This window comes from Aythya fuligula, chromosome 19, assembly GCF_009819795.1.
Source record: "Aythya fuligula isolate bAytFul2 chromosome 19, bAytFul2.pri, whole genome shotgun sequence".
Classification (NCBI taxonomy): Eukaryota; Metazoa; Chordata; class Aves; order Anseriformes; family Anatidae; genus Aythya; species Aythya fuligula.
In genome coordinates this window covers 6,093,109-6,118,683 of record NC_045577.1, presented here as the reverse complement: position 1 = coordinate 6,118,683, position 25,575 = coordinate 6,093,109, and the positions used below count along the sequence as shown (strand labels likewise).

Here is a 25,575-nt window from a genome sequence, read left to right as displayed (position 1 = left end):
TTAGTTTACCATCAAGATGGGACTCCAAATTTAGGAATTTATAACCCCTGTGCTTGATGTGAACATGAAATTCCTGCCTGGAGATCAGATGTGCCAGAAAGACCCTGACCAGAGCCTGCCCTGCTGCCCTAGTGCCACGTCTGCAGGGCTTGAAGGAGCACTACGAGACCTCGTCGGTCACAAGCTCTTACCCGGTCTCCCTTGATGCCCATGTCACCTTTAAAGCCAGGGAAGCCATCTTCACCCTAAAAAACAGAGAGGGTAAAAAACAGACAAAGTGTATAAATGAAAAAAAAAAAAAAAAAAATTCCCTGGTCTTGCTGTGGGCCCCCTGCACAAGGAGAACAATGTCAGGTCCTTGGCTTCTGTAAGCCCTGGGTGCACACAAGCAGACACGAGGACACACACATGGAAGCCCAAGCAGGCTGCAGCTGTCAAGATCCCAGAGGCATCCCAAGGAAGTATTCCTTCACATCCCGCACTGGCTGCCAGTCAGGATATCACAAATCTGGCTCGATATGAGTAACAACACCTTGCCAGTACTGGGAACCAATTATTTCTTAAGTACAACTGGCTTTATTTTCATCGAGGATGTTTTACACCATGCTTCAAGGGAACCTCTAGGACAGTGGCAATATTTCTTTCAGCCAAGAAGGTTTAATTGCAGAACTCAAATCAATAATGTATTTCATCCTCCAGCAAATCTTTCATAGGCAATGAGGACACCATTCCCAGAAAGACCTTTCGAGTCCTGAAGGTCCCTGCCAGGACTCCCTAGCTAAAATGCCTAGATTTGCTGATTTTTTTTTTTTTTGGAGCAGGAATGAAGGAATACAGAGCTGTTTAGGGCTGGAACCAGGCAAGATTTTTCTCTGCTTCCTTTGGGAAAACCCAATTCCATCTTTGACATACAAACAGACAGACTGTGTCCTCGTTCATACTGACTTGGGTCTCACAAGCTGCTCTAATGACCAGGCTGGGTAGCACATCCCATGTGCTGTCCTCCCTGGGTCCAGCAGTTCCCCAGCTGCCACATGCTACGAAACTTCATCTCCGTGGAATTGTGCCCAGAAAACTCAAGCTGCTAATTTTGTCAGGCGGAAATCATCCCAAAGCTGAACCTGAGCTATCTGTAACAGCTACCTGCAGCAGACAGCCCCGGCCCCAAGCAGGTCGTGGGGGCTGCACTGCTCCCAAGTGCAAATAAAACAAAATTCTAGCAAAATTCCCCTCATGCAAGAGAATTTCACAGACAGCACATTGTGCAGGATGGGTCTTGCAGAAACACTAAGAGGCTATAGAAGATTGATCCAAACACAGGGTGTTAACTCACCTTTTCACCTTTGGTGCCTTTCAACCCGCGAACACCATCTGCTCCCTTGGAGAAGACAAAACGAGATGTTACATGGTATGTGTAAGCTTAAGAATCATTAACAATGGTGATTTTTGCTTCCAACATTGACGATGGCATCTTGCAAACTGTGATAGTCTGAAATGCATTGCTAGTTAAACATCACCTGCTAATTTCCAGCTGTGAGTGCTTGGAGACTGAAACCTCTTAGTGGGACGGGTGGGGTTGGTGGTCTCTGCCTCTTCCAAGCCTAACCCCTGGAACCATGTTCCCAGGGATAAAACTCATGATGGAAAGTTTGTTTTCTGCATATATTTTACCCCAAAAAACATTTCCTGAGTGCTGAGTACACTTGTGCATTCAGAGGAAGGCGGTGCAGGAGCTGGGCAGGGACACCTGGGCTGGGAATTCAGTCTGAGCACACCGAGGAGATTTCCCTGTGGCTCTGCAGCGCCCTGTCTAGCACCCACAAAGGTTTAGCTTGGTTCTTTCTTTTTTCACCACGGTTCTCACCTCCGTGCACACACTGTTTTATTTTATTTTTAAAGCATCCTGCTGTCAGCTGAAACCCTGGCGCTCCTCAGATCAACGGCAAAGCCTGGATTTCATTCCTCCTGCCTGACGGGACCCCTTTTGCAGAGCAAGTAAACACATTTGAGGCTGCTCCTGAAGCACCCATTCAGCTTCTGCTTGCCCTGCAAGGCTTCTGCTTGGCCTGCAAGGGTAGCCCCAGAGAGGGCTCCACCTTGGCTGGAATTCATCTCTGGAAGATGGACATGGAGCTCTGCAAGGGCTGGGAAAAGCTCACAGGATCACCTGCTTGGGGCACAGCTCGCTCCCGAGCTACCACTGGTGACAAAGGACGTGCCCAAACAGGATTTTCACGCCCTGAGAAATTTCACCAGGTTATAAATCAGACACGGTGATGCTGAATAAAACCCCAAACAATGAAAAAAAAAAAGAGGTAAAAAAAAAGAAAAGAAAAAAAAAAGATGACAACAAGCATGCCTGAAGCAAACTGCTGACTGAAAGGAGATTCAGTTTCTCCTGGAGGCATTTGCACAAACATGATTGCTGACCAGAAGCAGAGATGCTGCAGCACAGACGATGCCTGGCACAGAAGCCTTGCTTGGCACACCGTGTCCTCAGCCTGCAGCCAGCTCTGCATGCTCCCTGGCCATCAGAGGGAAAAATCACCTTTCAGTGTGGTTTTTGCTTAGAAAAATCATTTAGGCACTGAAAGGAGAAAAGAAACAAAACAAAACTAATGTGACTGGTGCAGGCATATGTGACATTGTGCAGATGTGGTGCAGAAACCATCCAGGGCTTCACTAAGGCGATCAGTCCATGGAGGTGCTGAGTGTGGTCAGGATCTGGCCCCTGCTCTGCCACCAGCCCTAACCTCGCCAGCCTCCAGGCTCCTCATCTATCCTGCCTCTCGGGATAAAATGCCACCCTAAGGTATCCACACCAGCTGAGCAATGCAACTCCTGAAATAAAAATGCCGAAGATATTTTTCTTAAAGGAATATTTTGTGCAGGGCATTTTAACTTTTTTTTTTTTTTTTTTGTCTCCCTTAGGCATGTCAAGAGAAAGTATAATTAAAAGTACATCAAAATTTGTGCAGTAGAACAGGGCTCTGGTAAGTGAGGCGAGATCTAAAAATTATTTATAGCTGCAAACCCAATGAGACGCATTTTTCTCAGAACTGGAGATTCATTCATTTAATAGGATGCTGCTTGTAGGAAGCAAAACCCCTTCTGTACGCACTATGGATTTGGTGCATGACATACTTTCTGTAGATCACTGTAATGTGGAACAGTTCCACTTTAGCGGTAAACACAACAGCAAACCATTCCCTAATGGACCACTATGTCTCAATCTGCAACCTTGCAAGAACCGAGATGAAAGCTTGCTTTGGTTAAATACATTCAGCTTAAATTTTGAAGGCAGAACGGCAAATGGGTTTGTGCTACTGAAAAAATATACAAGGGGCTTTAAGAGAGTTTAAATTCACCTTTCGTCACCAATCTAGCACAGATCCCTGCGGATTCATTGGAGCTTTGGGAAGCAAGATGCAACTGCACCTGAATTAATACATCTTGATGGGGCATAATAGCCGGAGCTGAATCGGGAAAAATACCCAGCACCTTCTTACTGGTGTGCAAGCGCTGCAGGCAGCAGGGAAGAGCTGGAATTCAATCTACTGAAAGAGCACATTACTGAGACCTACAAGCGCCGTCTGACAAGGTTTTGGATCAGGAGCATGAAAAGCTTGCTTTGTTTTAGTAATAGGCTATTTTGTTTTATTAACAAGCCTTGTTAAAGTCTTCACATTCTGGCTGAGATTTGCTTTGGCTGTAAACTGGAAACGACTGGAATGGGACTGAGCCATGCTCACAGAGAATTAAAAGAGAAATCTCTCCAAAGCACTGAAGGATGCTAGAAGGTGTTGTTGCAGAGCAGGGCACCTGCAATCCTCGTGGCCTGTGGGAAGACACAAGACTGAGGCTGAATCAAGCAGCAAACAGGGTGTCACCAAGGTGGCCCTAAGCACCTGTGCCCACCAGCAATGCTTCCTTTGCAGGTAAAAGCTTCTGGACCTGCCAGAAGGATTTGTTTCCTCCACAGTGGGCTGGAAGCTCTGCAGGTTTCCCTGAGGCACTGCTACAGGGCAGGTAATGTGTTACCCATGGGGGTTCGAGATTGTGCCCCAAAAGCATGCTCTCCTACCGTCCCTCACCGTCCGTATGGCTGCAGGACCAGAGCATGCAGAGGACCCTTCCTCAGGGTGCTTGGTGTGACTGAGAGGGCCTTGTCCATCTCCAGCATGAGGCAGAGATGTCTTAAGCTTCTTCTTAAGGAGTTTTAAGCAAGCAAAAGGGCGGACACTGTTTTGGCATCCTCCTTACCTTGACTCCACGTGGTCCTGGATAACCAACGGGGCCCTGAGGACCTGGTGGACCCTGGGGTGAAAAAAAGGCAAAGAAAAACACATCAAGTCAATGCGAAGGTGCAGCAGTAAGGAGATTGTGTGGAAAACAAATATCCCAGCCATCTGGCTGCTTCAGACTGGGCGGAAATGGCAGTGACCATCTGAAAACAGCTCAAAATAGCACCGAGTGCTACAGCAACATCACTTGGAGCAGGTGCACTCAGCTCAGCCAACAGCAAAGATCCACACAATGGGAAAGGATGAAGGAAAGGCAGAGCAACAACTCGGTACAAAGGGATTTATACATAAGATCAGTGACTTGTGTTTTGGATTGAAAAAAAAAACAAGTCTGAGAGAGAAGAACATGCTCTTCTGCTGCCTCCCCGCTCCCAAACCATCCTGGTTTCGCAGTAACGCTCCAGCCTAGATTGGGCATGACACGGCTCAGGGCGATGATCACCAGATCAGAGGAGTTATTGCTCGAGGCACACGCCTTGGATGCTGTCCTTTGGCCTTGGCGACATGGCAGGGAGGTGCTCACAAAACTCCTTCCTGCTACCAAAAGCTGTCGACCACCAGTGCTGCTGTGAGTGCCGCCACCACAGCACCCACCAGGTGCCCTGCGGGTGCTCCATCACCACCCCACCACCACGCTGTCCTGCCTGCCAATAAATCACGCTCTTTATCAAGCCCAGTTGGGTCTTATTCTCCTCAATCAGCCAGCTAAACAACTATTCTCTCACTTCCTCCAGCCTGAGACAGGCACTTTTTCCAGCCTGACAGCCCAGCGGAGCCCAGACCCCGCACAAACATCAAGCCCTGCCCGAAGATCACGGCTGCTGGAGAAATAACTCAAGCAACAAGCCGTGTGCCGGCCCTGCACCTCCACCTGCTGACTCCCTGACGTTTGCTAAATGTCCCCCCCCCCACCACCACTGCCTGGCTTCTCATGCAGCGGCGAGGGTTTTGATTTCTCAGCCATGAGGGATGGCAGCAGGACAAGGGGCACAGCCAGGGCTGCGGCCGCTGCTCTGCACGGGGCTGGGGGACTTCGAGGCAGCCGGGCTGTGCTCCGGTAAAACACTTTTGACAAATGCAATGTTTTTCAACCGAATGGGACGCAGAGGGAACGCAGGCGGTAAATCTCCCAGACAGACAGACACCCGTATAATTCAAGGGCTCTAGCCCGCGGCAATATTCTCAAATATATTGTTAGAGAGGGACTTCAACCAAGGGGAGGGGAAGAAAATGGAAGGCCAGGAATACAAAAAGAGTTATTTTCTGCATTCCCCTGTGCCACAAAGGGTATTTATTTATGTCTGCTTAGGCTTCCCTGCACAGTTTCAGCTTTCACATCAGCTGGGCGCTGCTTGCCAGGAAGGAGGGCAGAAGGGACGGTGTTGTGCTGGATTTCAGGAGCAACAACTGCTGCATCACCAGGAAAATTGCAACTGCCCCCTCTCCTCTCCTGCCACCAAAGCACCGGAGAGAAAAAGCTTCAACAAAACCACTACAAACACCTTAATGGAGATCTGAGGGCTGAATAAGCTGCAAATCTTACAACACCCCCCTGAACCTGGGGCATTTTTGGGGTTGTCACAGATGCTGAAAGAGCGCTTCGCTATTTCTGCACCTCCCTTTCCCTGACCTCGTGGAGAAAGCTGAGTAAAAAACAGCACAACGGAGAGACCCAAGCAGACAAGCTGGGCTCAGCTTCTGGTGTTGTTTCAGTGGGGTTTGCTTGTCCCCGATCCATGCCTTGGCAGCTCGGTCCCCCCGGCATATCCCTGCAGAGCCAACCCCATGCAGCACACGGACTCGTCCCCAGCTTGCACCCCGCTCCTGCCCGGCCTTGGCAGCGTTGCTGTGTTGGCCAAGAATGCGAAACTGCTCAACGCAGCTCTGCTAGCACAAGTTCTAGTGCTGGCAAACGTCTTCTTGACAACAGTTTGTTTTATTTTGGGAAGAACCATGACCCGTAACAGCGAAATCTCACCCTCCTACAAGCAGCAGCTCCAGCAGCTAGCTGGCTGCAGCGCTTTCGTGGCGCCCTGGCAATGGATCTTCACTTTTAAGGCTAATATGAAATTCTTAATTTGTATTTTGTGATACTTAACAGTAATGAGGATCTTGTTGACACCTACCTGACTCCCCTTCTCTCCAGGAGGACCTTCCTTGCCAGGATGACCCTATTAATACAAGAGACAAACAGAAGAGAAAAATGGGTTTGGTGCATGCTGAACGCTTTGGAAGCCAACAAGCTCGCTCAGGCAGCTATGATTTATTTGCAAGACAACAGTTGCTCTCCAGGAAGCTCTTACTGATACAAAAAGCCCTCTGAAGCCAGCATTTCCCAAAAGAAAGAGGACTGCATTTGGTCTGTGTTGCTGTTCTTGGATGTTTAAACCTTCTTACCCTTTACCTCCTTTCGGCAGACAAGCACAAACCATTCTGCAATATTTTTCTCATATTTGAACATCTCAGTGCATTCAGCAGCAAGCAGCACACACATTTTGCAGACAGAAAAAAAAAAGATAAAATTACCTCTGTATTTACCAAACTTGTGAAGATCACAAGATGCCCAGACTGGTCAGAGTCCCTCGCATTAATTTCCTAATTCCTGGGGTCGGTTACAAGATCTCATGACAAAGCCCCAGCTAACCTGCATCCCTGTCAGACGCTGGCTGGCTGGCTGCTGGCCAGCATTCCCCTGGGGATTTGATGCTGAATAACCCAACAGCCAAGAGCCTCCACCACATTCTCATTCACAGCCTTTAGGAGCCTTTTGCTGGGATTTCAATCAGCAGAAAAAAAGATGGTGCGAATTGCCTCAGGTATAACAGGAAGGATTAGTGAGAAACTGGGGAAATCCTTGAGAGAAGTTTTGAGTGGTGATTTTTCTACTGCAGGAACCGAGATGGAGCCGGGTCAGAAGATGAATTTTTGTCTGGCAATGCAAACAAAAGCAATAAGCCCTCCGTGAGGGCACTCGCTGCACTCCCCAGGACTTTCTTTTTTCTCCCATTTTTTTTTTTTTTTTTTTTAAAGAAGATGAGAGCACATCCAACTGCTCTAAGGCCACTAAGACCTTCTTCACTCGGTAGTTTCTTTACATACGAAGTCTCCTCTAATACTCAAAATAGAGCAATGTAACAAGTAAAATCACAAGACTATTTTCCATAATCAGTCTTCATAACAGCAATGTCAGACAAGCAGGAATTCATAAAACAAGCTGGTTTAATAAAGAAACAACATGACAGCTGTCAGCTATGCGTCAATAACATGCAGAGAAAATACAATCTGAATTGGCCCTGTGATTTTAAACGGCACCAACAGCATCAGTGCACAAAGGGGGAGCGCATAAGCGCTTGCCTTCGGCTCCTGACATCTGCCTGCAGCCCGGGGGAAGCAAAATGGAAGTGCAACAAGACTTCAGAAGCACCCGTCCACTCCACACTAAATCATCACCGTTTGCAAAATGCCCGTCTCCATTACTGTTACTGAGATCAAAAAATTGATGAGCAACTTGGTTGGCTCTTGCAGCGAGATGCTTCAGGCCCTCGGGGATTTGCAGACGCCTTTCAAGACCAATTTCTATAAAAGGCACACAGGCAGGTTTTGTCCTTGGGAAGAGCAACCCTTATGCTTGCAAACCTACACCCTGCTCGCAAACGACGTGGCTACCAGTGGCAAAGGGCCAGCGTCTGGGCACAGCCGTGCACGCTCAGCCTGCTGATCTCACACAGCCTTCAGCCTGCACAGAAACAGACCCAGCGCCTTCTCCAGCTGAAGCTCCCTAGAGGCTGCTGCAGGAATTTCACATCGAAAGCTACAGCCTTGGAGATGTTCTGGGCTTTGCTTTAGCTGCTCTATTGACTCAGCTAACAATTGTAAGGATGTTTGAAATGCCCCTCATAGTAACGATAATCCCAGGGTGGGAAATGGATTTTTTTTTTTTTTTTTGGCCATGCTTTGCATTTGCATCAGTGGGATGTAACTATTTCATATTTGTCACTTGTAAAATCAGGTGTCTCTGAGGTGTGCAAAAACGAGATCAATTTTAAAGGCCAGAGATTTTAGCACCAACTTCTAGAGGAATGAGCAAAAGCTGTTTAAAGAAGGATTAGGAGGAAGCTGCAAGAATATCGTGCTGATATACCATTTCAGCCTCTTATCAGCGTTCTGCAGCAGTGCCCAGTGGTCCTGAGCGAGATGAGGACCACCGTGTGCTAGCACTGCAGTACACACACACACACACGAGACCATCCTTACCTCGGTGAGCTGCCAGCCTACATAAAACATAAACGAGAAGCAGGAGGAGGGGAAAAAGAAGCCCAAAAAGACGGCAAGAATTGCCCTGTGCTACACTGTGAGGCTGAGCAAAGCTCAAAGCAGGGCCAACTCAAACCCCTCAGCCCAGGTGAAACGTGGGCAGGCTGCAGGCTCACAGACTTCACAAGCCCACGGTGCACCCAGGAAGGATGGGTGGGTGCAGGATCACCCCTGCAGTCCCTGTGCCAAGGAAAGATCTGGGAGAGGATGACTTACCGGAGGACCGTCTGCACCAGGCATGCCAGGAAGACCGGGTTTGCCCAGAGGCCCCTAAAAACAAACAGAAAAATCATCAGCTGCAATAGCCAGAGCCCCCAGAGCACCAGTTTTGCTTGCTTTAGTCGTGAAAGGCTGCAGGGAGGTGGGTTTATTGGGAAAGCTGCCATGACTTGCAAGGAGTCTGAAAGGAATCTGGGATTCCAGCATCCCAGGAAGATGTGGCAGTAGTGCCAGCACCTTACCCAGGCCTGGCAGAGCTCAGAGGGAGACGTTTGGGCACGAGGCTGGGAACAGAGCCCAGGGCTGGGAGCAAGTGGCTGCCCTGAGAAAGGCACCATGCGTAAGCATAGGTGGGAGCAAGTAAAAGCATGGGGCTTGCTAGGCTAGGAAATACCCACCCTTTGGTGACAAGTGCAGGAAGATTAATAGGCAAAGGGAGAAAATCAGGCGTGGAGCTGCCCCCATTGACTGCACCTTGCTGCTTTAACGTGGGGAAGTGGTCGCTTCGGTAATTAAGCAGCCCCCTGATTTCTCACGCTATCGAGGAGCGCCACTGCTGCTGCAAGTGCGTGACTCAGCACTAAACCCGAGAGCCCTTTATCTGCTGGAATTGCTAATGTGCTCCTTCACTCTTCCCCTGCTGATCGATAATTTCAGCACGCTGCGGGCTGCCAACACGAGCAGGGAGCTCTCCCGCACGCGTGCTGGATGGATCCCCTGCCTGTGGGAGCTGAACGAGCACCCAGCAATAGCTGCTTTGTCATCTGCATGGGCAAAAACGATGCCCTTGCTTAAACTCTGATGGTCCCAGCACTGCTGGGGGAATGAGGACAGCAGCAACTCCACGTCGACAGCGATGGGAAATCAGAGAGAGCTGGCATGGGTTGGGAGCGGGGAGGAGGCAGCACGAGGAGACCTCGGCAGAGCGATCCAACCCCCAGCTCCTCCCATTACCATCCCCATCAGACTTCCAGGCACTTAGCCCGCAGAAAGAGACAATTTTCAGCCCTCTGCTAATGTTTTGCCATCGGCTGCCTTCAGAATGTTTCTGTTAAAATAGGAAATGAATGCAAATATTATGAATTCGAGGTAAACTGCATTTTCTTGTCTCTCTTCTGTCTGGAATGAGACACATTAGACTTTCATGGACACGGCTGCAAACAGATGTTGCATATGGGGCAAAGGAGCAGCTGAAGCAGCAAATGCATATTAATGGCAACAGTTGTCTTAAGTCAGAGCTGTGGCATTTTAACCTACTTTCTCTCCTGGGGGACCGATGGGGCCTTGTGGACCTGGAAGACCCTGCGAAAAGAAAAACCTAGGGTCATTAAGGAACGAGTTATTCATTCCAAATGCATTTTGGCAATGTCTCAGCCAAGCATCATTCTAGTGCCTGCGACGGCTGGGGATTTCCCCGGCTCCATTCATTCTCAAAACGCCTTGCACCAGCTGATAAAACCTCATTTTTGTAATTTCATTTTCTCCCCCGGGGAGCCATCCCGCCTCGCGGTGTGCAGCCAGGTTCATCCCCACGATGGGAGCGGAGCCGTGCCGAAGGCTGACAGCAGGACTCGGACATCTGCGTTACCCTTCTGGCTCCCAACATCTGGATGGGGGATGCTGAAAGTCAGACAGGAGCCACAACATGTGGCTCGGCTGATGAGACTGCTTGGACCTGGGCTTGGCTTTGTACCGTGGCAGCGAGAGCCAGGTGAGAACAGGAGGGATCTGAAACTGGGAGCGTTTTCAGGAAGATTTTGGGCCAGCAACGTACATGGAGCCAATTCCCAGCAAATCTCCTTATTGCTGGTCCATCTATTTCTTACAAACCAGCATTCCTGGTTTTTGATTCCAGTTTTTTCCCTCTTACCTGAGCACCTGGGTTGCCCTGCTGGCCTGGGGGGCCCGGCTCACCTTGAGGACCCTGTGAGGAGGCAAAGGCAGAGCTGAGAGCAGGAAAACAGCAAGCGGAGCTGGACGCCTGAACAGCATCATCCCTCTTGCATCTCGAACCCTTCTCTAACTGTTGGCAACCAGGAGCTCCTGGGCATTGAACACAGCTTCACTCCATGGTGGGGCAGGAGGAGTGAAGTTATTTCACTGCACACACACTTCTGTGCGTGGCCATGCTGCCCAAACAAGCTGTGAGGGGCTTTAGTGCTGCCTAGCTCTGATCAGGTTGTTCTGCAGGAGTCCCTTCAGCCTGGTAGAGCCAACGAGGAGGCATACAAAGATTTTTTTCCCCCTCAGTTAAACTACAGTGCTCCGATGTTCATTAGAACAGCACACGTCTTGATGAGAATGTTTGATCTTTCACGGGGAAATAATGTGCAATTCCATCAGAAATTATAATAAATTAACAGCCATTTGCTGGTTTGCTGTAGGAAGATACTCTCGGTGGTTTTCACAGGCCCTGATAGGAATCTAGACCAGGCTAAAAAGCAATTAGCAAATCTAATTTAATGGAGTACATTTTACACTTCACATATGCTCTCTCTATATAATATCTGAACCGTCTGTAAAACTTGCAGTGAAAACTTACCACATTCCCCTTGGGACCTGTTTGTCCATCCATACCAGCCACACCCTGGGAAAGGATTGAAAAAACAGCATTAAGAAAATATCTGCATATTTCGCACCACAAAAGCAGGGAAAATGCAATAAAAATAAGAAAACATCAGGAGGCCCTTTAGACCATGTGGAAATGGAGCAATTTTCTAAAGGTGTTTTGTTAAGCAGCCAATTCTATGAATCCAGCAAAAATTAACACTTTAAAGAGTCATTTTGGTATTTTCCCACTGGTTTAACCTGCCTGAAAAAGCAGAATCAGCACCAGATGAAGAAATCCTGGCTACGTACTGCAGCCGGATTGCTTCCGACAGCGAGCAGACTGGTAGTAGCTCGTGAGAAGGAACAACTGGACACAGACCTCGCTCGGGACAGGAATGCATTGTTCAGGTGAAGCCAACAAGGCTGTGCCAAAACGAGGATTTGACCCAGATTGTTCTTAACAGAGTTATGGACAAAGCAAAGCCTCCAAGGCTGAGGTTTCCTCAATAACAAAACAGAGCCTGTGCCAACAAAATAATCCCCCTTGTACCAGAGGGCCACAAAAAAAGGCAGCCAGGGTCATGTCTGCCCTGATCGTCTTCAGTGAGGGTGTAATGTGGTAGATGGTCAATGCAAACCTCCTGCTGGGGCTTCTGCGTTCACCCATTTGCTCTAGGGCACATTAGGTTATCCATTTTTAACAGCTTTGGAGCAGATCCTGAAGCCTCATTTAATTTCAGCAGACTAGGAGTTCAAAGTGAGGATGTCTCCACATCCCACGAGGGGTTAAGGACCTCACCACGCTCACCATTAAAACCCTGACCCCCTCAGCTCTAGCAGCAGTCCAGGGTCCTGTTTTTAAATCCTGGGACCTCAGTGAGCTGCAGTGCTTTGCAGAAGGAGCCCTTACATCAGCACTTCCCTGGCCAGCAGTGCACGACAAATAGGGTGGCTGCCTCCTGCATAAAAACTGCACATTCTTGCCTTGGCTTTTGCCTGAAACCTGAACAAACTGCTTTGAAGGTTCAACACCCTATAGGAAAAAGTTAATAGCAAAGCCACCACGTTAATAGCTCTCATTCTGCCCTCCCAGGCTGAGCTAGGCATTAACTTCTACTCGGGTGAGCCAAATTTTGGGCTGCCACATGCAGAGGTGACAGCACTGAAAACAGGGCAGAATACAGCCTTTGAGCAGCAACTTTTATGAACATGTCTTCTTGTGGCACAGACATATAGAATTGTGCAGATGCATCATCTGCTTGAACGACTAATTGGGGCAGGGTGCTTTGGCTGAGATGACCCAGGAAGGCAGCAGCCCTGGGAACTTACCGGTGGCCCTGGTGGTCCTGGTGGCCCCTTCGGTCCCAGCAGTCCTCGGGGTCCCTGTTGGAGCAAACAAGCAGGGTTAGTGCATCCTGTGCTCCGCCATGGGTGCCAGGCACTGCTCTGCCCAGCACAGCATCGGGGCTGGCCACGACCCTACTGGTTTTGCAGTAACAGCAGCTGTCTGGGTTAAAAAATCAGTAAGAGAAATCCTGTGTGCATGCACCCTTGAAATGCTTTTTGTCGAGGTAATATCCATGCATACAGTTATCCCTTGGATTGGAAGAAGGCCCACTTCATACACTTTTTTTTTAATTTTTAAATAATTTAATCATATTCCTGGATTACCCTGTAATGCACACAATGATGCAAAACGTGTCACAGCCAAGTCATTCCAGCCGGAGAGCGCCATGAAGAACGAGCTTATTCCACTAATGGATCATTAAGGTTAGCATTTCTGAATCTCTCCAGACTTAATTCTGGTCATTGACAATCTGTGCAATGAAGTAAGGCTGGAAAAGGTTTTATGCCTGCAGCATAACAGTGCATTTTCAAAGGCATTTGGTTCTTAAACCACACCTTGCCATTCCTAGCTTTCTCACCAGATGAAACCTAGCATCATCTTCAGGGAAATCGGGGAGATTTGAGTATTGCATTGATGTGTCAGGAGAACTGTATCCATGTGAGAGAGTGAGTCTGACAGCTAATGCTTCAATGTACTTTCCCTGACTTTGCAAACCCCGCTCCAGCAGCCCCTCTACCTGGTGGGTTTGCAGCAAAAGGAAAGAGAGGGGGCCTTGTGTGCCCACCTGAGCGCTCAGATGCAAAGCTCATCCTTTAAATTCAGGCCCTTTCTTCAATTAGAGATGGTAAAAGGACCCTGGACATTTACAAGGCTGGTGTTCATTCACTGTCACGGAGGAAAACTGTTCTTGACTGATGGGCAGTTTTATCTGTCTGCCCAAATATTGCACATCTCTTTTTATGACGCAGAGGAATTAAAATGAAATGTTAGAGGACAGAAGAGCAGACATTATGAAAGGCTCTGATCTCAGAGGCCACGGGGATTTTGTTCCTGCAGAAAAGCAGTTTGCAGGGCCAACGGGATGCATGGGCACGGGGCCCTTCCCAGCCACTGGGGTCCTGCAGGGGCTGGGGCCTTTGTACCCTAAGCCCCAGGAGAGCAGCTCCTTGGCTGATGCTTGTATAAACCAGCTATGGAAGGAAATGAGGCAGGATGAAGAGGAACGAATTTCTAAGTCACACCACTAGTATCAGTTACGATTAAATTTGGTAAGACCCTATTTTGGCTCAGGGCAGGTAAAAACATGCAGATTTGGGACATGTATTTATGACCAGAAGTTTCCTGTGATGCAATTTAAGCCTTTCCTCTGGCAACCACTGATATTTTTTCTTGTATGGCTGCTATAAAAATAAGCTTCCCTGCATGCACGATCATCATTTAAGTTCCTCTTTTGTTACTCTGTTACCTGAGCATATAAATGCTTTTAAGAAGTTAATAACCCATAAGTTATTGCTTAGACATGTGCTGAGGAGATAGCTGGGTTGATTAATCTTTCCCAGAAGTTAATCAGACATCTCGTCTATAATTTAGTTCCAACGAGTCCGTAAATGCCAAGCCTTCCCTTTCTCATGTGAAGTGTGTCCAACAGTTCTCATCAATTACTCTCGGGCCACCATGCTGGGCCGCTCAACAACAAAATAAGACATTTTGAAAGCAAAGCTGATGGCCAATGATAGATAGTTAATGTTCTTTTTATAACAAAGGAAGTGCGTTTGGGATACTATGAGCAGCCAATGACTGTACTACACTCAGAAATCTACGGTCAGCCAGAAACAGAGTTCATCGTTGCCAACAAAATCAGAAATCGTTGGTGCTGGGGACAGAAAATGCCTTCAGAGTCTTGATTTGAAAACCCAGCTGTTTCTTTTTGGTGGGGCGCTCCCCCAAAACACTTGTCGGGATTGTTCAGGAGGTTTTTGTTCAAATCATGAGCATCTCCTTTTCACCTTACTGTTGATAGGAACTGTCCCCTTCGCTAGCCCTGGCCTGGCTGCTCCAGCATTAGCAACAGCATATGGAGCTGCAGGCCCAGACGCTGACAAACTCTGCAGATTTATAAAGTTCTGTGTGCTGTGAACAGAACACCAGCCCCGCTGAGGTCATGGCAAACGTCCCCTTGTGTTCAGTCCTGCTAGGACTGCATCCTAAGATTTAGATGGGATCACTCACACTGCACTAAACTAGGGGTGCAGGTGATGAGCCGCATGGCTGATTGCTGCCATTGCCCCTGCAATAGCAGACAAAACCATTCCTCACTGCTGTTTGCTACTAACACTCACAAAACTCACATTTCACTTACACTCAGCATGCACACTTCACACCCCAGCCCACTTACCTGACTCCTAAACAGTCCAGATGGAGGATGCATGCAGGAAAAACGAGAGACCAGCCTAAGCTAAGCTTTACCTTTAAAATGACAGGGTTTAAATTTCAAATATTAGCCACTGAGCAAATAGAATCACCGAGAAGTTTGCTCATCAGTAATACAAGATCAGAAAGCATCTTCTCTCCTCAGTAGGCATCTTGGTGAAAAAAGTAGACGAGAGCTGTTAAGGCAAAGAGACTCCCAACCATTCACTTGGATCTTCAAGCAGGAGAAGCTGTTCCCTGCAAGAACTCGGGGGTCTTGATTAGCACCACAGGAGCTGCCCCATGGGACACCTAAAGCACCCTGATCATGTCCAGCCCCTGACCAAAGCGGTGCTGCTGCACGCCGAGCCCCAGGAGGTACTCACAGGCTCTCCAGGCAGCCCTCGGGGTCCAACTTCTCCATCATCTCCCTGCTCGGCAGCGAAGGCACAGAGGGAAGCAGCAAAAGAGACAGAGCAAAGCAGTTATATTTCAGTCACATCACAGGTGTTTCATTCTTGTTAAATAATAATCACACCGAAAAGCAGCTTCCCTGGAGTAATAAAAGGGTAGCCGTGCATAAGGAAGACCTCGTAAGCCGCGAGACTAATACTGCGTGTGCAGAATTTACCGAGGATTAGAAATGCTGTATGGATACTTCATAATTCATGTCAGTGTTTATAAAGATGGATTTTGCTAATAGCCAAGATACTGTAGGAACAATTCGGGCCATGTGAGTCAATAACCACAAGATTTAGTGCCTACTGAAGGGGAGCATGGGAGCGCTGCCCGGGGAATTTGATTTAGCCAGATTAACCCACTGGCTCCTCAGATAAACCAGAGGCATCAAAGGGGTAATTCTTCATCCCTCCACACCCACCTCTTGTTGATGCCCACCAATGGTGCTTCCTCCAAGTCATTTTTAAACCACCTAACACATGAGGCTCCCCCAGGGACACCGTATCACAACCCAGCACGCCCACACCCAGGAAATCAATCCTAGCAGCCAGCCCATGCAAACCCTCCTCTGCTGCTGATAAAATGCATTCTCTTCCCCTCAGCTATGCCCTCTCTTCCCCTTACATGGTTTCTCTTTCTCTTTAGGATTAAAGTTCTCCAGAAATTTGTTCTTTCCCCCAAAGATGCAAGTTAGGTCTTTTCGACTTAAAAGCCCTTTATATCCACGACTAATTAATCCTCACAACTTTGTGGTCAGGAAGGCATTATTATCTGTGCTTTACAGATAGCCAAAGGTGGAAAGAGAACATTGTGGAGGGGGATTAGAGCCTGGGAAATCCATACTCCTCCAACTGAACCGCACACTTCCCAGAACTACACATTCAGCATTTGCAATCTCTTCTCTTAAACCATCTCTTCTAGGCCTGTATCGCTTAGTTTGAGCTTTGCTAAAGGCCTTGCGATTATCGACTGCTGCATGGTGTTGAACTGAACAATTTAATCTTTGATTCCCATGTCCATCTGGACTCCCTATTCCCCAAGTCGTGCTGCAATTTGCCGTATCTTAGAAAACAAGCAGCGCACATCATCAATGACATGATTTTTCATAACAAAAACAGAGTTTTTTGACCAGATACTTAAAATCCTCATCACTTTTCTTCCTCCCATCTTGCTCTGTCTGCCCCATGTCACTCTCATCCCGTGGCACCACGCTGCAGGGACGAGCTGCTGCTGCTGCTGCTGCTGCAGGGGATGGCAGCAGGCAACGTGCGCCCGGTGCTGCCATCACATCTGCTTCTCGTTTACAGGGCTCAGTTATGAATTCAAAGGACTGCTGCAGACACAGACAAACTTACCCTCTCCCCATCTTCTCCGGGAGCCCCTGGGGGTCCATGGGGGCCTGGCTCGCCCTGTGAAGGAAAGGCAGAAAATCCTCAGAGAAGGTGGACAGTCTGGCAATGGAAAACATCGGGTAATAGCGAGAAACCTAGCAACAGGCTTGCCTTTTCTGTCTGCACCATGTGCTGAGGATGCTCGTATCCTCACTTTCCTGTGCATGAGGCACAGGATTTACTCATGACATCTCACTAGGGGTCTGCGAAACAAGCAGATACTGTGGCTCCTTCAAGAAAAGGGGACTCGGGCTCTGCACACAGATATTCCTTCACCCAAGGCATCCCACTATCTCACATCTCGCCAATTAAGCATCTCTCTCAGGCACTGTCTTGCCTTTCCTCTGTAGCTTGTAATCATAATGCGATCTCTGCGTCTCAAGAACTCCCCAGCTTTACAAACTAATGGTTTAACTGGGGAGACAGTGGCTCTCTCTAGGGAGAGGAGGCAGCCTACCAAAATAACTAGCTTCTTGCTTTTTTCCCCATTGTTTAATTATAAGCCAAAGCGAACTATCCCATTGTGTTTTTGGCAGTTCCCATCCAGATCTGCACTAAAAGCAGGTTTTGCTTCTAATTTTTCAGTCTGCATTTTATTAAAGTGATCCCCCCCCTCCACTTTCAAGCAATCCCAGAAGGATTTTGCAGCTTCCCAGGATGTGAGTGCTGTGCCTGGGAGCAATGCTGTGACATCCCACATTATCCTTCAGGACACTCTTGTTCTCGTTGCACTGTTCTGGCTCATCCCCAGCAATAGCTGCCCTCCTCCCAGCCATGTCGTCCTGCCAAGGTTTCATTACAGACTGCAGCCAGGAAACAAGTGGAATATAACTTACTCTATTTCCCTTCTCACCAGGCAAACCAGCCAAGCCATCAAACCCTCGGTCACCCTAAAAGAAAAGCCAGGTTAGTACACGCTTCCACCTGCTGTTGAATATCTTTCCAATTTGTTTCCTTTCTGTGTCAAGGAGGGATTGATTTTCTCCCTCAGACATTCAGCCTTCACCTCCCATCAGACCAGTGATGATTTCAAAGTTATAGACTAAAAAAAAAAAAAAGAAAAATGCTCAAATAAAGCCATTTTACCTCCTCCCTTTTCCTGCAGCACCTACAGACTTATTATTTTTCCATGTGAATTCCGGAGTCCCATCATCTAAAGCATCTCAATTCTGGACAGGTTATTCTAGTGCAATTTATTTCATTTTATTCCACAGAATTACAAATGATGACCCAATGGTAGCCAGCTGGGCACCAGTATTCCTGCCAACAGGTCCCCAGACACCACCTTGGCCTCCACCACAACCCATCCCATACACACCCCTCTAATCCTGGCCAAACAGGGCTTTGGCTGTCCTGGGGAGCACGATGCCAAGCCCAAAATAAGGAGCTGTGCTAGGAGGGCGGGCGTGTTGCTCTGTGCTTGGCACCACGCTGGGAAAACAGAAGTCGTGCGGACACACTGAGCACACAGCTGCTCGCTCCTCACGTCCCCTGCCCAGCTCTGCAGATGTTCCCAAAGGAAACGGGCAACTCTTTGGGAAGCTGAAGTGTGAGGAGGAAAAATTAAAACCCCAGTAGTTCAGAGAGCTTCCTGGGGCTCAGACCAGCATGGGTCCCCCAGCGCTGGGATGCAGCCAGGTCCTGGTGAAACCCAGCAAAGCACAGCAGGGCTTCTCCTCTGCACAGCTGCTTTTCCTCACTGAATTTGTGCCCTGTTCCAATTCCCTGTATTCTGGGGGGAAATAGGGGCAGGAATGCACTGAGACAGACTGTCTGTGGAAGCCTCAGCTCTTCAGAAAAGGGAAGTCCCAAAGGCACCTGCAAACTGCGGGTGATGTTGTCACACAACACCTGGCACAGATAAAAAAGGAAAGTCCCATTTTCTTTGTATAGTGAGGAACCCCTGGTCAAAAGGCACAGCACACACTAGTGGTAAGTGGGATGAGCACCACTCCTTCCTCCCACAAACCTTTTACCTACGAACGAAGAAGTTGGTTACAACAGAGCATTTTGGAGGATAAATCGACCTGGCCAAGGCTGACGGAGATGCACCAGGGTAACTGATGGCTCCTTCGTTTTTGTCAGCTCATGGGGCGTTGCTCTGGCTCTGCTCACAGCAGATTTAGCTCGTTTCCAGAGCTGCTCATTATTCTGTTTTCCCTTCTTCCCTGGCATACACTCCTTGGAGGGCAGTTGATGCTCATTAAAGCACTTTACTGGATAAATGATTTGCAGCCTCCTGTCTCTGTATCAAAACCCCCCATCTTTTCCAGCTTTAAGTATCTACATAATAAAGTACTTAAAACCTTTAATACATGATTCCCTGAGCAAACTTTCTTTGCATTCAATTTCAGTGGAACAGCTCCTTCCTTGCTTGATAATACCTGCAGATCACAGCTGAATGAAAGGATTTTGTCTCAAAGATAAATACAAGGCATTAAAATTCCTCACCATGCCTTCTACATTTCCTCACCCACTTAATAGGTATTTTTTGGTAGTTATATTTCAGGATATTTCCAACTGCTCATTCATGTTTGTTTTTTGTAATTAGGATTCTGAAGTATTTGTTCTACAACTGCAGCCAAGGGAGCATGTTTCATTCTTAAGGGGATCCAGCAATTTAATAAAGTTGCACCAAAAAAAAAAAAAAAAAAAAGGAAAGAAAAGAAAATACAATCTCTTGCTGTTCTGCCTTCTAGGTGTGTGTTTAATTTCCCTCAGCTCTCAAATGTGGAGCCCACATCTTCACAGGAGTCGCTGGACCATTTCAGCCACCTCGTCCAAGCAAAGAGGGCTTCTCCTGCAAGGGTCCTCCCGTTCCTGCTTGCTAACCAGCTGATGCAAATTCCAAAAACACACGAAGATGTGACGCTACCTTTGGTCCTGTCTGGCCTGGCATTCCCCGGGCACCGTCACTGCCAGCTCGTCCCTGCAGCAGAGAGAAGCAAAGTCAGACACAAGGGGTAAAGTAGGACTGCGGAGACATCTGCTCTTTGGTCTGTGGCTAAGCAAAGCTTTATTGAAGCTAAAGCTTGCCAGCTGGGCAGCAACTTCCCTGGGCAAAGGGAAAATGTTGCTCTGTTCTTGCAGCACCATCCTGGGTCAGCCTGGTGGGCTGGAGTATGGCAAACAGCAGGGAAGCTGGTTCACAGCATGGACATTGGGATACAGTCATCAATTTGAAAAAATAACCTTCCATTACACTTTAAGATATGCTATGTTGATGTTCACAAATTGAAATGAGATAAAAGTTTATGAAAGCCGGATGTGAGTCACACAAAAAACTTCTTAATTTCTTCCTCTGGTAAGCTTACACAAAGAGCTGGAGGACTCCGTAAAATAAAAATCAGCATTTGTGCAATGGGAATGTCAACAGAGCAAGTGAGCACTGCTTCTGCCAGCTCAGATACCCCCAGGGACCAGGTCCTCGCATGCTGCAAAGACCAGGACTGCCCGAAGCAGCCCAGGGTGCTCCTGCAGCTCCCACCCCAGCACCATGGAGCAAAAATCTGGGAACTAAAACATGGGAAGCATGGACATGCAGCTCTTCCCATCCTCCCTCCTCCCTACCCCAAGCTCTTATCCCCGCGTGTGTCTGCCCAGCTGGACCGAGAAGGCCTGGACCAGCCCCTGGCTGGCCGCCAGCCCACGCTTGTGCAATGCTCTCAGCGCTCAGGAATTGCTTTGGCCACGGGACGAAGCGCTCCCGGGACACTCACCCTGCGGCCTGGCTTCCCTGCCGGGCCGGGAGGGCCCTGGATGCCTCGTGGACCCTGTGATGCAACGAGGAGAGAGAAAGAAACGCCGTCAGCCAGCAGCATTACAGACGGACCCTGTGCAGCTGGCCGGAGCAGCGGCCCCACAGGCATCCCCAGCCAGGCCCCATTGGGGTGGTGAGGGTCAGAGGGGTGACAAAACGGGGTGACAAAATGGGGGGTGAACCCCTCAAGCAGAGCCCGGGGTTCAAAACACACAGGGTAGATGCAGGATTGAGCATGTCTGGATGGGAGTTGCATGCGTAGACCCAAATGTAAGCCTTCACCCTGTGAGCAGCCCTGCGCTTGTCACAGGCTCAGGGTGGTGGAGACAAATCCCTGCCCCCCATTAGAAAATTTCCCTTTGATGCAGGATTTACGACTCCGGAGGACAATTTTGTGAGCAATAAGGAACTCCCCACACTCCAACATTTCTCATATTTACAAGGCCACCCACACCACATCTCTTTTCCAACGTTTGTGGCCAGGGAATGGCTGGGGCCATGGGGAAGGCAAGAGGCTGGCGCACCAAGGAGCCCCCTGCCCCTCAGCAGCCTGCGGGACCCCCCCTCACATCATGCCTCTGGGGTGCTCACAGAGGGACCTGGGGGTATTGAGGGCCTTCAGGACCCCTCTGTGGATGCCTTTGCAGGAAAGGAGAACCACCTGCAGAATTTTACGCTGCTGGCTTGGAATTATGCCTTGAATCTGCACTTGGATACTTGAAGGGACATTTATACGTGGAACAGATGTTCCCACACCTTCCTGGTTTCAGTTTGCATTTGTAGGCTCTGAGCTGCTCCCCCACAGCAGCCCCTGAAGCAAGGCTGGCTGCTCCACACCTGCATTTCCCCAAAGCCCCCGCAGCCCCCCGATCTTGCCATACACACCTGAGGCCCCATTTCTCCAGCTTCGCCCTTCAGTCCTCCACTGCCCGGGGGTCCCTGTGGGCAGAGAATGGGATTCACTGCATTTTGCCACAACAGAACCAGAGGGAAGAGCCAAAGGGCGTTAAGGAGAAGGCATTCATGCAGGTAACCAAGAGCAGGTGCTGAACCAGTGCCAGCTTCGTTCTCTCCTTGCTTCTTTACTCACCATGGGGCCGGGCCGCCCGGTCAGACCCATTGGGCCCGCGGGTCCTCGCAGTGCCAGCTGAAACAGAAAGAGAGATGCTGCTTTAGTTGTGTCCCTGTGTCACTGCCTCAATGGGACATGGCCACACTGGACCACGAGCTGCATGTTCCCTGCATGCTCTGAGAACCAGGAATCCTTGCAGCTATTTCCATAATCTCAATAAATTTGATCAACTGATCAACTTCTTCTTGCTTCCACAAATGGGCCAAACCCCTGGTTGGTGGCGGTCTGCTGAGGGAATGTACGGACCTACAGCCCAGCTGCCTGCAGCCCCATACAGGTAGATACCTATAAACACCCCGCTTGAGACCCATGGCAGATAGAGAGCACAGATTTTCCTGCATTTGAACCCTTTTCCAAAAATACACACAAACAGAATACAACGGGCACTTTTAACAATAATCTACTGAAGGTAAATGACAAAACTTTACCCAAACATGCTACAGGGGTTTGCTCACATCCTGGTTTAGGAGGGCTTTTTCTTTATGAAACTAGCAGTTTAATTTTGGAGGATTTTTTCCTTTTTTTTTTTTTTTTTTTAATTACTACTTAGCATCTTCCAAATAGAACAATTCAATTTGCAATGGGGGGCGTTTAGCTCAGTAATTAAGGAGTCATGTAACCATGCATCAAGTCGGTAATTTCTGTGGAGGGTAATGGGGCCGTCCACAGTTCATAACATCACTTGGACAATTTGTTCCCTCGTGACAATTCGACACTTTAAAAGAGTTGTAATTATCTGTGTATAACAGGAATTAAAACCTATCCGTGACTGAACTTGGAATTGTGTAAATATTGCACAAATGCTGGATTATGTGGCATCTTTTTACAACTCCCCACTAAAAGGGAGCTGCTCCGGAACACTGCTGGCTGGGACAGTGTCTACTTTCAGTGTCTACTGAAAGCCAAATTTTAAGGGAATAAGTCAACCTAATAATGCAATTAACAACACCACCCAAAAAAAAAAAAAAAAAAAAAAAAAAAGAGAGAAAAAGAAGCACTTCCCTCTGCAGGACTCTTTTTTCATTCCTGCCACATCCCATAACTTCTCCACAGAAAAAAAATTATCTCCCTGTCCACTTCAGTATCAGGGTTTTCAGCTGAAATTGCCTGATGATAGGTTGATGTTTGTAAAGAAATGGATCTTTCTGTTTATGGAAATTATCAAATTTTCATCCACAGCCCAAAAGTTGCCCAGGATTTATTATTTTTTAAATTTTTTCCCAACATTTTACTGAAAATTAAACAAACAAAACACACACACACAAAAACAAAACAGAAAAGAGAATTTTCTTGGGGGGGGGATACTTTGTTTTTTCAAATCAGTCACTATTTTTGACAGGCAGAAGAAAACAACAACAACAACAACAAAAAAGGTCTGAGAAAGCAGATGCTTCTCATGAAACGTTCATCTGGTCAAGAAAAGCAATTTCCCAGCAAAATAAATGCTAATGGAAAAACTGTAGGCAGCCTGGAAATTAAGACTGACGAGGTAACACAAGAATCATAATCCACCAATATCATTCTCAGAGTAAGGTTAATGGATAGGAAAATGCAGTGGCTGGTGGCATCAGGGCCCTGTGCTCTGCCTGAACATGAGAAAAATTGAACTCCTTAGTTAAAGGAGAGCTGGATGGAAAGCAAAATAGTCCCAGCTGAGCCAAAGCCCTCATTATAAACCCAAAAGGGCATGTGTCACCCAGCTGGGTGGAGATCCTAAAGGACTTTATTTCACTCAAGGGTGAAAGGAATTGCTTTTTAGCCCATCAACAGCATCTGAGCTACGAGACCCAGCTGCCGGCAGACGTGGGCTTTGGATGCTGGGAAGCACAGCTAAGCTATGTCCTTTGATGGCTGCATTTGGCTGGAAGAGAACCAAAGCGCCCCAAAGCCATCCCCTTTCATTTTTGGCCTTGCTAAACCATCTTGTATTTTCCCCTTTACTGCTCAAAGCCAGGATCTGGTCCTTCCTGGACAAGACTGGGGCAAATAAATCAGAAATGCACTCAAGGGGTCCTCACGTTTTCCCTTCTGATATAATTGTGCCTGCTGCTTTTCTGCTTTCAACGTGCTAATGATCAAATGTAACCTCAGACAAGCACTCATGGAAGGGAAAATTCAAAGCTGTCCTGCCTGGAAATGAAGTCTTATTTTGAACAGCTGAGGATGGAGCCTTATACACTGACATACTCATCCAGCTAGGGAACAGGAATTGTACTGGGAACGTGCATGGCCCATCTTGTTTCACCAGTGAGCCTAAATAATAAACACGGCTGGGGATTATGTGATCACTAATCAATAAGGTCATTTGACAAAATAAAACAAAACAAAAAAAGGTGTAGATATTCATCATGTATTTTCAATAAATATATTAAAGGAAATTGCAGGCTGCCTGCTGAGATTCATGGAGCTGGGAACAGCTTACATCTGTGACATACATTTAATTATTGAGTGAGATTTGCTGGAAAAAATGAAAGAAAGAAAGAAATCCCCTACAGCATATGCCACGACTTTTCATATAGATTCTCAAAACTGTCAGCATAAACAGCAGAACGCTGCAGCAGGTTTATGTCTACTTCCATCAGCAGAAGGCCATCTCCAAGGTCCGTAGGTAATTTAAAACTGAGTTTTTAGAGCCTGGCCTGTTGCTGGTGCTCAATAAAATGCCAAGTCATCCAGGTGTCATCACCTCAAGCCACGCAGCAATCCCACCTCAGACCTAGGTCAAGAGACTGTTACCAGCATGGATGGTGCAAACATGGAGACATCTCCTCTGAGAAGTTTAATCTTGTCTTCCTCATCAACACAGACCTGCTGCAAGAGACACCCCGCTCCCCTTCACTTACCCTGGCCTGCTGCAGGATGGCTTGGGCTTGGGCCTCCTGGGCTGAAACGAGTGGTCCTTTCGAGCCAGCATCTCCTCCTCCGCTAAAGCGGAACTGATGGGAACAAGACAGAGAAAGCAGGTCACGGGGTTGCTGTGTCTCCATACTCACGCTAGCCTGGTTCCTAAATAGCTCTGTTCAGCATGACTGCCCCAGGCCCATCGGTGTCCTTCCAGACCACCCCATTAAGCAGCGTGCTTTTGGGTTGCACAGCTCGCCAGCGAACACGGACTGTTTCCCATGGACATAACAGCACAGCAAACGCTGCCAGGCCAAAGCATGCACAATAGGAGGCCTTGCAGGCTTTGAACTGTAAGGACCTCATGCACCACTGCTCAAAACTAACGCCGAAGTTCTCACAGGCCTGAGAGCCCCCGTGCAGATGCTGGTGGAGATGGGGTTGTATCAGGTTATTGGGCTGGAGCTGTCTCGTGGCCATGGGACCGAGGCTGCCTTTCCCAAGCATGGCAGCATACTTCAGGGAAACTCATCCTAATGTTTAAGCCATGATCCTTACACGCAAAGGATTCAAAAAAATAATGATTATTTTTAATTTTCCTGAACTTGAAAGGGAAGGAATTGTTTAATGTTTTCTTCTGTCTCTTCCATCTCCAATTCCTTAATTGCACGTGTTTTGGGGTTTTGCAAGAGGAATTCGGCAGAGTGCAGAACCTACTTGGAAGGCTCTTTCACCTCGACTTCACCTCTGCGTCTTGCTTGGTTGGCTCTAGGTATACGACCACACGAACTTGGCAAGCAGATCCAAAGAAACAATTTATAGGCCTACGGTTGGTTTCTGTAGGGGCC

At 48.0% G+C, this 25,575-nt stretch overlaps 1 protein-coding gene across 2 annotated transcripts in view; it reads right to left on the bottom strand.

The window, feature by feature from the left end:
- COL5A1 (collagen type V alpha 1 chain) overlaps window positions 1-25,575 on the bottom strand; it is a 148,453-nt gene that overhangs the window by 38,241 nt on the left and 84,637 nt on the right. For both annotated transcript variants that reach the window (XM_032200398.1, XM_032200399.1), the window contains exons 13-29: window positions 24,730-24,822; window positions 21,845-21,901; window positions 21,640-21,693; window positions 20,714-20,767; window positions 19,870-19,923; window positions 17,831-17,884; window positions 16,959-17,012; window positions 15,531-15,575; window positions 12,717-12,770; window positions 11,380-11,424; window positions 10,708-10,761; window positions 10,095-10,139; window positions 8,835-8,888; window positions 6,431-6,475; window positions 4,264-4,317; window positions 1,334-1,378; window positions 192-245 (exon numbers count right to left, since the gene is read on the bottom strand). In XM_032200398.1, coding sequence (XP_032056289.1) covers window positions 192-245; window positions 1,334-1,378; window positions 4,264-4,317; window positions 6,431-6,475; window positions 8,835-8,888; window positions 10,095-10,139; window positions 10,708-10,761; window positions 11,380-11,424; window positions 12,717-12,770; window positions 15,531-15,575; window positions 16,959-17,012; window positions 17,831-17,884; window positions 19,870-19,923; window positions 20,714-20,767; window positions 21,640-21,693; window positions 21,845-21,901; window positions 24,730-24,822 — 915 coding nt within the window. The remainder of the gene's footprint in view (window positions 1-191; window positions 246-1,333; window positions 1,379-4,263; window positions 4,318-6,430; window positions 6,476-8,834; window positions 8,889-10,094; window positions 10,140-10,707; window positions 10,762-11,379; window positions 11,425-12,716; window positions 12,771-15,530; window positions 15,576-16,958; window positions 17,013-17,830; window positions 17,885-19,869; window positions 19,924-20,713; window positions 20,768-21,639; window positions 21,694-21,844; window positions 21,902-24,729; window positions 24,823-25,575) is intronic.